Genomic DNA, 16,057 nt, shown 5'->3' with positions numbered 1-16,057 from the left:
GCACGGGCTTAGTTGCTTTGCGGCATGTGGGGTCTTCCCGGACCAGGGCTCCAACCCGTGTCCCCTGCACTGGCAGGCGGATTCTTAACCACTGCGCCACCAGCAAAGCCCGAAACTCTCTTCCTCTTATTCATGTGCACAAAGAAAGATGACCTGTCATATTATCGAATCAAGGAGTACGCAAATATCAGCTATCCAGAATTTCCAGGGAATGCATCCTTCTGGGAAGCTGAGTTCCCATCGTTTACTAGACGTTGATGCTGTAAGTATAGGAAACTTTCTTTAAATTTTGTCTCATCGTTAGATATATTACACATTGATACGTGGACATGTCACAGAGTATAACTGTAATCTACTTTTCCTAGTTTTTTTAACATATATATATAAATTTATTTATTTATTTTTGGCTGCGTTGGGTCTTCGTTGCTGTGCACGGGCTTTCTCTAGTTGAGGTGAGCAGCGGCTACTGTTGGTTGTGGTGCACGGGCTTCTCATTGCGGTGGCTTCTCTTGTGAGCACGGGCTCTAGGCTCACGGGCTTCAATAGTTGTGGCACGCAGGCTCAGCGGTTGTGGCTCCAGGGCATGTGGGATCTTCCCGGACCAGGGCTCGAACCTGTGTCCCCTGCATTGGCAGGCGGATTCTTAACCACTGCGCCATGAGGGAAGTCCCACGCCCTTTACTTTTAAAAAAAATTCTGCTAATTTGATGGGCAGAAAATTATACCTTGTTTAAATATACATTTCTTTGATTATGACCAAGGCTGAACATTCATATATTTATATCACCTATCTCTCTAAATTTAGTCACTCTTTGGGCTCTCTCGTTAATTATTGGTCCATGCTGCTCACTCATTTATTTACTGTGGTCCTTCTGTCCTGTTCAATTTATATGCGCTATTTATATGCTAAGGATATTAATCTTTTGTCATATTTGTTCCTAAGTGGGTCAGGTCTTTAAGGACGCGTAGGAGTTAGCCAAGAGATCAGGCTGGAGGAGGACACACCACATGTGGAGAAACAGCAGGCCTGCCTTCAGGAAGAACTGAGAAAACTCCAAGTCTCCCATAAAGCTGCAGGCAGTGTTTCATTCTGGAAGTGGTGCTGGATGGGGTGGGATTGATGAACAGGAATATACCTTCCATGCTAATGCACTTGACTCTTATCCTGAAGATAACAGAAAACTGTTAGGGAATTGTAAACAGGGAAGTATGTAATGGGTTTTATTTACAGCTGCTCCCAAAACTGAGAGCCTTTGGTCTCCAGAGTGGGTTTTCTAATAGTAACTTTACCTCCTTACCCATCCCCTTCTCGTTGGTCATTGTCCTCCTCCTTAAAATAATTAAACTCAGTTATTTCACTTACACTTACTGCTTTTGTCACCAGCTCTTTCCCTCATAATATGCTCTCAGCCGCTTTTCCTAAGACATGCTTGGCACTTGAACTATTTGTAGCAGTACTTGGAGCAGTGTTGGGAGATAAGATGATCTTTTTAAGCTTTGTGATGCCAGAGACAATTTCTTTTTTTAATGCCTTTGCAAATGAATAAGAACTTGGCTTATCCCAAGTACTTGTCAAAGGTTGGATAGTTGGGGTTTACTGGCCCCTGGAGGAGACACAGCTTGGAGTTGAAACTCCCAGACTGTGTTCAGCTGGGTGCAGAATCTAGCTCTGCCACTTACTGGACATTTTACCTTGGCCTTTTTTTTTCCCCCCAATCTCTGAGTTGTAGTTTGTGCGGATTAAATCAGATAATGTATATCCAGTTCTGAGCACAGTACCCTGTGCATGGTACCTGTGCCAGAAATCATAGGTATTATTTGTTATCCCTTTGGACCCTCAAAACAACACTGCAAATGACTAGAAAGTGCCCTTTTCTTTGTGGATTTTGAAAATCGAAATCTGAGGTTATACTTATCTCTATTGCATTCAGTACGACCTGCTTAAAGTTCTTTTTTTTATCCTTTCTTAAAATATTTTTCCTCTGACCTTGGAGTTCAATGTTTTAAAAGTAAATAACTTGGCATTGTCATCTGGTTGTTAAGTCTCAATGAACCGTCTCAATTTTCTATAATCACTTCTGAAATATTTTCTCCATTAGAACTTTAATTACCTACACAGTCCACTTTGTTCACACTTATTATTCATAGGTTATATACCTTTGCCCTCTTCTGAAGGTTATTTTTTTCTTACATATTTCTCATCAACTTATCTTTCTGTGTTTTAGATTTGATTTCCTAGTTTGTCCTCTCTTCTGGCTTCTGTAATAACTGTTAATTTTTACTTCCTTCAGCTGTGTACATAATTATCCTCTAACATTGCAGTCTTTGTTTTGGGGGGGGGGTTTCCTTTCTTTGCTTTTCTTAAAAGTGGACAAATGTGGGCTTCCCTGGTGGCGCAGTGGTTGAGAGTCTGCCTGCCGATGCAGGGGACACGGGTTCGTGCCCCGGTCCGGGAAGATCCCACATGCTGCAGAGCAGCTGGGCCCGTGAGCCATGGCCGCTGAGCCTGCGCGTCCGGAGCCTGTGCTCCACAACGGGAGAGGCCACAACAGTGAGAGGCCCACATACCGCAAAAAAAAAAAAAAAAAGTGGGCAAGTGTAATGTAGCTCCTATACTATTTATCTTTCAATTTTCTTTAAAAGTCAACCTATTGAAGAATAATTTACATACAATAAAGCATCCACTTTAAGTGTGAGGCTCAACCTTTTGACCAGTATACAGTCAAGAACTGTTCCATTGCCCCAGGAAGTCTCCTCAGACCCTCTAAGTTCCCTTTGCCTGGCTCTTATTTCCTCTTTCATGCTTTGGGTGTGTATTTCGTCCTCCCGCCGCCCCTGAGGCCAGTAACCTTGTTGATCTCCACCTCCCACAGTGCTTACATGGTAGGCCTTCTAGACTTCTTCATTGGATTCTCATGGTGAATTTTGTAATCATTCCCTTTCAGAGGTTAATTCAATCTTTGTGCTACAACCCTTTCCATTCTATTTCTTTATCAGTTTCTTACTCTTTGTTGTGATTTCCTTACGGATTATTAGTATTTTTCTTGAAGGTCTCTTTGATATGATATTTAGATAAGTTTGTATATTTAGTAAATATTTATTAAGCACTGTCTCTGAGCCAGGCACAAGGAAGACAAAAGTCCATACTGTGTGGGGCTACCATTCCAGTGGGAACTTCAACGTTCATAAGAAGGAAGCTTTCTGCTCTGTTCCTTACCCAGAGTACTTATGACCTTCAAATGGTCCTTGAGCTTTTCCTCTAAAGCTGTTACTATACGTTTTATCATACACAGCATACATACACCATAATCCCAAGACTTTTGCATTAATCTGAGGTAAGAGCCTGAACCAAGATTAGAGCTGAGGGTTTGGAGAAGTGGAAGATGATGCAGAAGACTGTAAGTTGAAACAGTAAGATTTTGTGATTGTCTAAATGTAAGGAATTAAGGGAAAGGAAGGAATTTAGGATGAATACCCAAATATCTGACTTGGACAGTTGGCTGTCTGAGGATGCTCCTACCTAGGAATGAAATACTGGCCATTGGGGAAAAGGGAAAAGAAGATGATAACTTCAGTTTTGAAAGTGTTCAGTGAAGGAATTTGTAGTGGGCATAGTGGGCACCTTTTGTTGGCAAGTCCAAAAGGCAGTTAGGTTCCGTGGATTGGGGTTCCACCAAAACTTTCTAGAGAAAGTTTTGGTAGCCATTGGCATATATACTTATATGGTAGTTGAAACCTTGGGCATAGACGCGGTTACTGGAAGACATGTTATTAAAATGAGGTCCAATATGGAGCCCTAGAGAATACAACATACAAGACGTAGCAGAGTCAGATAAGCCCGCAGGGAAGACTAGGAAGAAACAGCTAGTTGACCTAAAGGATAAGAGGAGAGACTAGCCGGCTGCGGAACTCTCCATCCGCAGAGCAAAGATAGATACCTCAGTAACAGTTTGAAAACACTGTCATCTGTCTCACTATAAAAGTTGACTTTAAAGATCTTACTTTACTATGTATTATGAAAATTTGTGTTACCTAAAATTGGGGGCCTATGTATGCACCGAGTGGCCTTTAGATATTAAGGCTTGATGACTCTTAAGGCTTGACCTCAAGAAGTGACCAGACAGCAGCGTCACGGACGCACACACCATGGTTCCATCGGGTGGTGTGGCCTCAACGTTGTGGAAGGGTCAACAGAGGATCCGGAAGCAGCAGTAGGGTCTAGGGGCGGAGCAGCGCTCGCCTCTCAGCCCCGTGGAGTCTGGAGACAGGGCGAAGCAGCTTCCCCCTAGTGGCTGCGAGGGAAGCGTGTCTTCAGGAGCAGGGCACCTCCGAGTTAAGGCCAGTGGATGGAGGACGTCCTTCCAGGCAGGTGCAGGAGTTTGCCCCAAAGGGGCCAAGAGAAAGGGTTGAGTCGTTTTGTTACTGGGATACGTGGCTTGGGGCTGTGGGAAGGGGAGAAGGCACAGATGTTTTTACAGGATGGATAAGCAGAGAAGCCAGCATGTGGGGTGGTGACGAAGGATGACAGAAATGAGGATATTACATCAGCTGGTTGCCAGATCACACCTCTTGCCCGCTGAAGCCAATGGGAGCCTCCAGGTGCTGGGCGGCTGTGATTATTATGGCCTGCATTTGGCTGACGGTGGTTCTGGAAAGAGGTGAAGCAGGACCTCAGGCACTATAGAGCTGTCGTTACTGCCGGCCGTATTGCCCTGCACCAGGGACATTGGAGTGGCTGGAAGAATCTCACAAAGGGGTTTGATCCTTGCAGTGGGGAAAGGATAGCCAGTAGCACCTGTGTACACTGGAGGTCTGTTGGCACGGAGCAGGGAGAGGGGGTGGAGAAGAAAAGACTCGTGGGAATCTCCTGCACAAAGCAGCGCTAAGAAACTGCAGAGTTTCCGGAGGGTAGAGGCAGAGCCGTGATGTGTGAGCAGAATCACCTGCTGTTTCTGTGGATGCCGTCTACTTTCTCTTGGTAGCCGTTGCTGTTCTGTTGCCCTTTACGTGTTAATTTTTTGTCTTATTTCAAACAGCCTCTGACTCCCGCTAGGGTCGCCCTAATGCAAGCCATTGTGCAGCAGCTGGCTGCCATCTCCTTGGCAGCATCTCACGTTTTTCTTCGAAATGTTCTTGCTCAGTGATACGGTCAAGGGACTGATGGCGAGAGCGTGTTCGAGGATAAATGGTTTCCCTTGGCAGCCGTGAAAAAAACGCAGATGATAAAAACCAGGGCGGGGCAGGATTGAAATCATTGGTGGTGAGCCCCTCCTTAGAAAATGAGAAGGCTCAGCCCGATTTGTGATTACCTTCACAAAATGATGACCATTTGAAATAAGAATCATATAACTAAAAACTGTTCATGCAGTAGTGGTTTTATGGTCCAGAACCAGTGCAGTGTCTTCTCTTGGGGCAAAGGGAGATGCCTGTGCTCTAGACGTGGAGGGGGGGGGAGGAGCAAGAAAGGGAGGAGGGGACCTTTCCGTGTCACTTGTTCCACAGGTGCAGCCAGAATTGGAATGACAGCTTTTGATTGCTTCAGACACATTTAATTGGAAGATCAAGAGCTTCGTTCCTTTAGGTATAGACTTTGGAGATATGGGGAGACTAGAATACACAAAAGCACACTTAGAACGCTGACCTTGAGCTCAAATGATACAAATTGTTGAGTGTCTTCAGCTATTTTCTAATTTCCTTAAACTTCAGAAGAACTTAGGTCGTTGCATTCCGAGACATACTCCTTTGCTCCTAGCTATTCTGGCTAGTTGCTGGCTTTTAGAAGAATGAATTTAGTAATAACTACTGTTGCCCGTTTTATTTTTCCAAAAAGAAGAGTTGAAACACTGGATGATTCCCTGAGGTAAATTCCTGTTGTAAAACCAAGTCTGCATATGGAACGAAATATTAGAATTAAACTATTTTGTTCCTTCTCTATTCCCATCACCACCAGAAAGAAACTGTTTTGGAGGAGCGTGTGGGTGTGAGGGAGAACGGTGATGTTGTGTGACACAAATAACCAGTATGTTGTGCACGAAAGGTGCCAGAGATTGCTTTAGCCACCCAGCTGCTGCCTGCAGTCTTGTTAGGTTAGCAGCTGTACATGAGGAAAATCTATATAAATCCATGTATGTATATCCATTTCCAATCCTCGTGACCCTGAGATGGATGCCGAGCGCCCAGAAGCTCCACGGCGAACACTGCAGAAGGCTCCCATGGGGCTGAGATGGAAGGCTCCGCAGCAGCTCGCGCCCTGAAGTGCAGGCTCCTAAACCATCCACTTTTCTCCGTATGGTTCTTAAAGATTTCATTTTCTCTTGCTTTTAAATGCAAATGGACTTGATATTTGAATGTTTAATTTTCTTTTACGTTAGGAAAGTTTATCTGAAACAAAATTAGTCCTCTCCAAAGTAAGGTTTCCCAGTTCAGTTGTATCCATCCCCCAGCTCCCAAGGACATTGCATTCCCCTTCCCTCATTGCTTTGCTGCTTTTTCCGTTCTTCGGTTTCTAAATGGAACTAATGGTTTCATGTGGATTCTTTAGCTGGTATTTCAAGGGAAGTGCAGAGCAACCGGAGATCATACAAACACTAGAGACAGTCGCGTCTGGTGAGGCTGGGCAGACATCAGGGTCAAGGCCATCACTCTCTGAGTGTGGGAGTCCAGAGGTTACCGACTTTTGAATCGTCTACTGTGGCTAATTATCCACACGACAGCCTGGTGTGACCCCGAGGGTGCAGGGTGAAGCCCAGGCTGACGTGAGGAGAGGGAGTACTAATTGCATTAAGGTGTAACAAGAAGAGGAAGAAGAAAAGAATAGCTTTTATTTCTTGAGTTTTTCTATGTACAGGTTTCGTACCAAATTCCAGACACACATTAAAGCCTAACCTTCCCAGCAGCCCTGAGAGGTAGGCAGTATTATGCCTGTTGGACAGGCATAAAATGAGGAAACGGGGGCTTATGGTAAGAAGGTTGCCCGGGTTCTCACAAACAGACGGAACTTGGAAAAGAATTCAAACCCAAGCCTGTCTGATGTGCAAGGCTTGCGCTTAAACCGCTGCCCTGAACTGCATGTGATGTATGTTGGGCGGGGCTGGGGGGGTTATGTGTGTGCACATGTGTGTGCTTCAGAGATGGAGAAGGGCATGTTGGTGTCACCTCCACTCTCAGCTGTGGTAGGATCGCAGTAGGGATCCTTGCCTGTTATGTTTCACAAGAGAAGGGGGGATAAGACTGGAAAGCTGACCCAAGCGTGGCATCGGTCACCGTCTTGGTACACGCACGTGCAGTGCATCGTGGCACCTGTCAACTGTCGTGTTGTCTCTGCACATTGAAGGTTCAGTTATCCATGTTAACGGAGGGAGGCCAGATGGGAATAACCGTAAAAAGCCAATAATCTGAGGAGTGTTTCAGTAGCACTTTACCATTTACACCTGACTTGTTTGGAGTAGATTCATCTCCCCGAATCTTTTTGCTCAGTCATCCCAGGATAGTAATGGATGGGCCTGTTCCAAGAGCAGAGAGCAGAGGTGATTATCCACCGGGGCCTAGCAGACAGCTAATTCCTAAGGAACCACTTTTGAATTCACTTTTAAAAGCTTTGTTTCAGACACACTGACACCTTTTCCTTTTTTCCCTGAATTCGTTTAGAACGTACGCCATCAGGAGGATAAGAGATGCCTTCAGAGAAAATAAGAATGTAAAGGATCCTGTACAAATTCAAGCCCTAATGAATAAAGCCAAAAGAAACCTTGGAATAATCCGTCGACAGGTAAGATGGTTCAGTGATGTACGGTTTTTCATTAAGAGCTTTAATTAAGCTTTGACATGTCCCCCTTGATTGGTGTTTGTGATTCACGCCACGGGATCATGAAACTCTCTTCCTCTTTTTTATTTTTATTTTGGGCTGTGTTGAGTCTTCGTTGCTGTGCGCGGGCTTTCTCTAGCTGTGACGAGCAGGGACTACTCTTCGTTGTGGTGCGCGGGCTTCTCATTGTGGTGGCTTCTCTTGTTGTGGAGCACGGGCTCTAAGCGCCTGGGCTTCAATGGTTGTGACACTCGGGCTCAGTAGTTGTGGCTCACAGGCTCTAGAGCGCAGGCTCAGTAGTTGTGGTGCACGGGCTTAGTTGCTTAGCGGCGTGTGGGATCTTCCCGGACCAGGGCTCGAACCTGTGTCCCCTGCACTGGCAGGCGGATTCTTAACCACTGCGCCACCAGCGAAGCCCGAAACTCTCTTCCTCTTATTCATGTTCACAAAGAAAGATGACCTGTCATATTATTGAATCAAGGAGTACGTAAATATCAGCTATCCAGAATTTCCAGGGAATGCATCCTTCTGGGAAGCTGAGTTCCCATAGTTTACTAGACGTTGATGCTGTAAGTATAGGAAACTTTCTTTAAATTTTGTCTCTTCGTTAGATATATTACACATTGATACGTGGACATGTGTCACAGAGTATAAATGTAATCTACTTTTCCTAGTTCTTTTAATATATATTTATTTATTTATTTATTTTTGGCTGCGTTGGGTCTTTGTTGCTGTGTGCAGGCTTTTCTCTAGTTGAGGCGAGCAGCGGCTACTGTTGGTTGTGGTGCACGGGCTTCTCATTGCGGTGGCTTCTTTTGTTGAAGAGCATGGGCTCTAGGCTCACGGGCTTCAATAGCTGTGGCACGCGAGCTCCATCGTTGTGGCTCCACGGTGTGTGCGATCTTCCCGGACCAGGGCTCGAACCCATGTCCCCTGCATTGGCAGGTGGGTTTTTGACCATTGTGCCACCAGGGAAGCCCTTTCCTAGTATTTTGAAGTCATAATTCAAGATACTGTGGCCCTTTTCTGGAAGACACTGCTGTGAACCTACATTTTGTTGCATGTGGAAGGTGTGTCTGCAGGTGCACACGGTGTGAAGCGCAGCTGCTTAGGTGCTGACCCCAGAAGGACCCGGCGAGGGGTCTTTACTTTCCTCCTGTCGAAGTGCTGGCGGTTGCCTTGGCTTGTGCTTGCTTTGCTCTTTCTCATGAGGTGGATGGAGCATCTGCAGCAGCCTGGCCTCCTGGGTGGTGTGATGTGTCCTTCTCTCTGCAAAATTAATCAGGGAGCGAAAGGCTAAAGCAGCTGCTGTCGATGGGTTTTCTCACCCTCTAAAAAATCATCCTTTTCACTCTTTTTCTCTGATTTAGCAACAGTCACACCAGAAGCTCCATTTCTGCTTCCCTTCATTTTTCTCTCTTCCTTGCAGTAAATTTGTTTAGGGGTGGAGGGAAACCCCTTACATTTTCCTAAGATCTGTGAGTGTGTTGGAAAGGGCTTCTTTAGCATTGTCAGGAGATGCCAGCTTGGCTGCCGTTATGCCATATCATGATATATGACATGTGTATCGGGATATATGTTTATATCTCTGACCCTTCTTCATGCTTGACTCTATAAACAGTTCAATAAAGAAGCAGTTTTAAAAACTAGTTTTCATTTTATGTCAAAATTAATAGTCTGGTTATGTTGCCTACATAATGGAACAATCCCTTCTAGAATAACATTTCAGATTCTGACAACTCCCCTTGAGTTCTACAGTTATCTAGCAATAGGATAACTTGGCAACATTCAGACAAGCCTAGGAAATGATCTTTAACTAAGAGCATGAAAAGATAATAGGATAGTCACAAAAAGAAGCTGGTCTGCACATTTGCATGTATGTTAATAGTAGCAGAGAAAGGAGTTGCCATTTTAAAAACTCTAGAACAATGGCATTTGCCATGCATCAGTGGTTGAATTTTATGGGATGCTTTAGCACTGGAACTTGGAAAAACAAGCAGCCTGCGTCCTTATTTTGCATAAACTCAGGAAGATTCAGTTCTTTGGCACTTTCCCATGCAGAAGTTGGCAAGCACCTCTGAAACAGGCTGGTTTTATCTTTTACTGTAAAGTTGCTCGGAGTAGAAAGTGCTTAGAAAAGGGACCTGTAAGTAATCTGTGCCACCATTTCTTTAGTTATGCAATTGTCTGTGTCACTTCTTGGTTTGAAATTCTTTTAGAAAAAAAAAAGAAAGGATAGACTGGCTCTCAACAGACATTCCCAGTGAATCCACACAAAACAGACTCAAGCTCTGGAGCCACGGGTCGGGCCCTTCCCAGGACAGCCTGCCAGGTGCACCTTCCTTGATGGGGGGCAGAGCCTGCACGGCCCGCTTCTGGGCCCAGGGCATCTGTGTTAACTAGCAGAGCATCAGGTGCTTCCCTTTCACGTCAAGACTGCTCCTGGACCCGAGCTTCATGTTGACCCGAGTTAGCTTATGAGATGCAGGCGATTCCCCAAGCCCCCTCGCTCTAAGCTGGCAAAGCTGGCCTTGGCCTAAAGGCCTAAAATAGCATCTGTATTTTCTTCACGCTGGCCACTGTAACAGCCTCTAACTCGCCTCCCTGTCTGCCCCGGTGGTCTCTTCTCCACAGGCTGCCAGGGTGAAAAATCAGCAGGTTACAGCCCTGCTCAAAACCCTCCAGGGGCTTCATCCCCGACGACGAGCCTGCAGTCCTCGGGAAGTGGGCGGAGACCCTCCCCAGCCTGTCTTCCTCACCCGCGCCATTCCATGACCCCTTGCTGCCCCTGGCACCCCTACCCCCAGCCTGTAACCCTCTGGGAGCCTTTGTCCCCTCGCCTGGAATGGTCTCCCCAGGCTTTTGCAGAGCTGGACCGCCTTTTCACTCAGGCTTTTACTAAGGTTGCTCACCATCACACAGGGCTTCCCTGACCACACTTGGCTCTGGCCCCGCCCCCGTACCCTGCTTCAGAGTTCCTCACAGCACTTCTCAGCACCAGAAATAGCATCACTTGTTGCCCTGTTTTCTCCTCTTCCACGAGGACAGGGGTCTCAGCTGTCATGGTCACCACCGCCCAGGAGTCAGGAGCATGGGCTGTGGGGCCCGCCTGCCCGTGTTCCAGTCCTGACTCCTGGTCGCAGTGTGTGACCTTGAGCCAGGCATGTAACCTGTCAGTGCCTAACGTAAACCGCAGGTGGGAACAAGCCCAACTCCGTGGGTTACGGTGAGGATAAAGTAGGTTAATATATGTGAAGCCCTTAGAAAGATGCTGGCACATCATAAATGCTTGTATTATTGTTAATCAGAAGATCTAGACCAGCCCCACGTGGAGTTGGCTCTTAATTATTTGTGGACTAAATGAATCTATGAAGTTTGTCCCCTGGGGTCAAACACCTCAGTCCAGGGGTCTGTGCCACCAAAATCGTGGTATCTTGTTGGCTGCCCACAACCTCGCATGGTTCATGCAAATGATCCATGAAAGGAAAGTGGAAATCTGTTGAAGATCTCGAGACATTACCCTCATGAACTACAATATCCTTCACATCAAGTCCCTCTTCCACTTGATACTTGGACTCAAAGACCGTCCACCAGGATGCACGTTGATCTCAGCATCATTTTCCGTGGATGAGAAAGCCTACAGCCACCTTTCCAGGAGCCAGACACGCACGCCCGTAAGAGCAGCACTCAAACGGAAATCGTCCTCCCAACAGTGGTCCCTGCCTCCTGCTGCCCAGTCTTTTAAGTGGGTCTCACTGCAGTCGGCCGTGGCACTAATGATACTGAACTTACACCCAAATAATGTTTGGTTACTAAGCACAGTCAGGTCTCGCATCTCCTGAAGAAGTCTCTGAGCAAAGAGTTTCGTCTGGTTCTCTTGGGGTAGAGAAGCCAAGGTGCAGGAAAGCTGGATGCCTTGTCTAAGGGCACCTGGCCGGACCTGACCTCAGGTCTCTAATTCCTGAGGGCAAACTCAGAAGTTCAAGGATGTGAGCTCCTGAGTCAGTAGAAACCAAAGGATAGAGATACTCCTAAGTCAGCTCCCAGTTTTGTTCCCCAGATATTTAAGGACCACGTCATCGTAGCGCAGCCTCTCCTCAGAGGTCACCCTTCCTTTATATCCTTACTGTGCAGGGATATTTAGTCTTCATGTGGCAACCCTGAGGGATTCTGGCAGCATCAGCATTTCTTACTGGCCTTTCCCGCTGCTCCTAAGGATTACTCTGATTGCAAGAAGTACAAGGGCAGATCGCGTGTCCCCTGCACGAGCCAGTCAGGCTCCTTTCATTCATTCTCCATAATTATGGCCCATGGACTAGGAGCCGGACATGCGCTTGTGCTTTCTTCGTCATGGACCACCTCTTCCCTGAAAATTAGAATCCTCTCTCTTTCCAGCTACATGCGTCCTATCCTATCCCGTAACTAGCAGAGACATTCTCCCACTTTTCTGTAAACTCCCATTATTTCCATTTAAAATGGTTCTGTAAAGACAGCTAGACCCTGGCAGCTCTTGTGAGTTCTTTCTCTGCTGGAAGCAAGTTCTGGACTAGCCCCCATTAAACCTAGTTTCCCTGTCTGCTTCCCAAGTGGGATCCGAAAAGTGGGAGAGGCCCTTTGTGTGTGGGCTTTGTGTGTGGGCGCCAGGAAGCATGCACAGAAGCCGGACAAACAGCTGTCACAATCTAGGCGGCAAAGATGTAACTGAGGACTTTCTACCTGAGACAGTAAACAGGGCTCCTTGGGTGTTTCACACCAGAAAGAGAAGCAAGGAAGTCAACCAGACTTTGCTTTCATTTTTGTTCTTTTCTCCATATTGCTGTTCTGGAGATATCCCTTCTGATTCCCCTCTATAAGACATTATTGGACTAATGATCAGTTAATCACCCCCACTTATTATAGCTGCAGTTTGCCACGCCCCTTAGGATTGTAAACAACCATAACCAGCCTTACTTTGAATTGCTGCTTCTGCTGCTCCATAACCGTGGGGGGAAGAGGGGGTTCCCACCCCAGGTAACTCACAGAGGTTGTGTGTTTATCAAAGAGAAAACATTTTCCAAGCATTTCAAAATACTGTTGTATACCTAGTTTAATAGCCACATGTCTGTGAGAGGAAAAGTACAAGAGACAGCTGGGACTGGGAAACTCTGCATCTCCAGTAAGCGAGTAGTTGCCGGGCCTGTGTTTCTACACTCTGATGAGATTTCCTTGAATACATGAATTACGATTGTGACTTCAGCTAAATCTTAAATGTGTAGCACCTTCTTCTTTAGACCTGGTGAAAACTAAAATATCTGTGCAAAGTTTGGGTTTATTTACAGCTGTGTGATACTCTAGGTGTTCATCAGACTGCACCCTGGCAAGGCGACCCTTCAGTTCTTTTGGGCTCTGAGAGAGCAGACCTGGGTAACAGGTTCCCAACCACTCATTCATGTAGGCTCGTGAATCGAGCACTGAACTTACACCCAAATAATGTTTGGTTACTCTACCAGTGATGGTATATACGTGTATCCAGCTAAACAAGGTTTGTGTGTAACCTAAGTATTTGGATGAAGAAATATATTGTTACTGTAGTATGTAATTTTACACTGGGAAGATCAACTGGATGTTATGTTTTCTGATTCTGGATAACAACAAGGCGTTGGAGTTACACCATTTTTGCCAGCAGCTTTTTAGTGATGACAAGATTCAGTACCACATCAGCTATTCTTAAGCTAGTGGTTTTTTTAATGAAGCAGTTCAAATAGTGGCTGTGTCAGACCCAGAACTATGAACCTGCCGTTGTAAGCGGTTCAGAGCAGACATTATGTACAACCATTAAAGATACTAGGAAAGGGGTTGACGTTAACCTGAGCGTGTGTATATGTGAGATGAAGCATTTTCAGTGTTTAGCTTACACTTACTATTTTTGTGGATCACTAAAAGCAAAGTAATGTGCCCAGTTTATTGGCATTTTGGGTGGTGATAAGTGAGAGTCTCTGAAACCATATTTTTGACTTTCATTTGATACTTTATGGTTTAGCTTTTAAATGACTGTTCAAGAGGAACGTCCCGCAGTCACTTTCTGAATATGCCTGTCGTGAGATGAGAAGCCATTGAACAGTGACAGGCCTCTCTCACGTGGGTCTCCGCAGAGCCTGTCCCGGTGCCCCGGGGCGGGGGGCAGACTTGAGTGAAACGGATGCCTTACCTGCCCTCAGTGGGCGCCCTGTAGAACAGCCTGTGAAAAGGTAGGAGTGTTTGATCTGTATGTCTTGTGGGGAAAAGTAATAATGCACTTTATCTCTCTTCAAGTACACTTTTAGCTTAAGTACCATTTTGGTAGGTTCAAGGGAATCTCTAAAATTTACTTGGAAATTGTTTTTATGAAGGAGAGGAAAATCAGTCTGTACATTAGGGGCATTTAAAATACATGGAAAGAATTATACATTATTCACAATATCCAAGAGGTGGAAGCAACCCAAATTTCCACTGACGGATGGATAAACAAAATGTGGCATTTACATACAATGGAATATTATTCAGCCCTTAAAAGGAAGGAAATTCTGACACAGGCTACAACATGAATGGACCTTGAGGACTACGCTCAGTGAACTAAGCCGGACACAAAAGGACAAGTACCATGTGATTCTGCTTATATGAGGTCCCTAAAGTGGTCACACTCAAGGAGGTAGAAAGTAGGATGTTGGTTGCCAGGGGCTGGGGGAGCAGGAAAGGGGAGTTAGCGTTTAATGGGGACAGTTTCAGTTTTTCAGGATGAAAAAGTTCTAGAGATATGTTTTACAATAATGTGAATGTACTTAACACTACTGAACTATATGCTTAAAGTTGGTTAAAATGGTAACTTTTTGTGGGGTTTTTTTTCACAATAAAAAAAATTCTCCCTTCCCCTAAAAAAGAACTGTATAACCAGTCCTTAATTTTTTCTTAATTGAGAAAAATAAAATTGAATGCCTCAGACACTGACTGATACTTGAGGCTGGGAAACCTAAGTCATTCGGAGCTGGAACTACAAGCCTTCAGCTTCTTGTCTGTAAAATCAAAGGGTTATGCTGTAGTTTCTAAGGCTACTTCCAGTTCTAAAATGCCATGGTTCAACATTTCACATCAGTATCTGTCCCCTTCTTGATTATTTGCAGAAATAATGATACATTTTAGAGTAAATTACTCTATGCTCAGCTTCCCTTGACCATTTTTCACCAAGATCTTAACTTTCCAGAGTTTAGGCTATAGGTGAGCAAAGGTGTAAGCCAGCCCTGTATTTATGCCATCGTAAATTCCTAAAACTTCTCTTGGTCTCACCTTTCTGCTACGAGGAAGGTCAAAAGATTGAATTATTTTATTGATGTTGCTTGCAGCTCTGCTGTTAGCCTTCCTTTCTGGTAGAAGCCATGTTACGGGTACTAAAGCATACCTCTGAGGAGAACACTTTCTTTCAAAGAAAATGGAGAGGCATTTGAAGAGCAATAACGGTAAGTGCTGGGACTGCTCTCCCCAGCTCCTCCTCAGCTTTAATACACTTTCTGTTTGATTTGACTCCACCCTGCCCCCTGGCCCGCATCTCAGCTACGTGAAGCACAAACGCACTGTGTGTCTTGCAATCCATGCCCACAATTTCTTTCCCTGTTTATCGAGCACCCCCTCTATGCCATATAATTATGAATTGGTTTCGCAAGTTTTTTGGAGACAGAGTTGGGGTGGAATTGAGAGGTCCATCAGAACCTCACAGAAGTTCTTTCTGGCTTTTGGACTGTTTTGGAGCCAAGCCCACCCTTCCTGTTCTGGATACCATCTATTCACTCATTTCGTGGAACACAACATAGGGTTTACTGGCATATCCCAGCAGTGCTTTCCCCTGTGCTTCTATAGACCAGCTACGATTAGATCCAAGGATCAATCTACATATTAAAAAAATAATACTGAAGCAGTCAGAGGCAAAGGAGATTTATGTACTCTGTCTTGGACTTGAATAAAAATCCTCAGGAAATCAACATGAATTTATATACAATGACCAGAAAGAATTGCCCCCTAAGTGAGCCCTATGTCTTTGGGATATATGAATCCTCTCAGTATGAATAAAAAATTCCCCCAACCTCCTCAGAAGGTTTGAGAAAGCAGGGCAATGAGAAGGGTTTGTTTAGTTTTATAGCTTGGCCTAAGTATGACATTTATTTTTTCAGCCTGTTCAATATATAGTTCCTCTGCAGCTATAAATAGACTTCTTCATACAAGAATTTAAACTAATTTCCTCTCTGC

General features: G+C 45.2%; 1 protein-coding gene across 1 annotated transcript in view; it reads left to right on the top strand.

Moving 5' to 3' along the window:
• LYRM4 (LYR motif containing 4) overlaps nt 1-16,057 on the top strand; it is a 114,100-nt gene that overhangs the window by 25,207 nt on the left and 72,836 nt on the right. The window contains exon 2 of the mRNA XM_060110187.1: nt 7,648-7,768. Within this exon, the coding sequence (XP_059966170.1) occupies nt 7,648-7,768 (121 nt within the window). The remainder of the gene's footprint in view (nt 1-7,647; nt 7,769-16,057) is intronic.

This window comes from Mesoplodon densirostris, chromosome 10 (assembly GCF_025265405.1).
Source record: "Mesoplodon densirostris isolate mMesDen1 chromosome 10, mMesDen1 primary haplotype, whole genome shotgun sequence".
NCBI classification, from domain to species: domain Eukaryota; kingdom Metazoa; phylum Chordata; class Mammalia; order Artiodactyla; family Ziphiidae; genus Mesoplodon; species Mesoplodon densirostris.
Note: the sequence above shows the minus strand (reverse complement) of the source record. Positions and strands in the feature narration are given on the sequence as shown.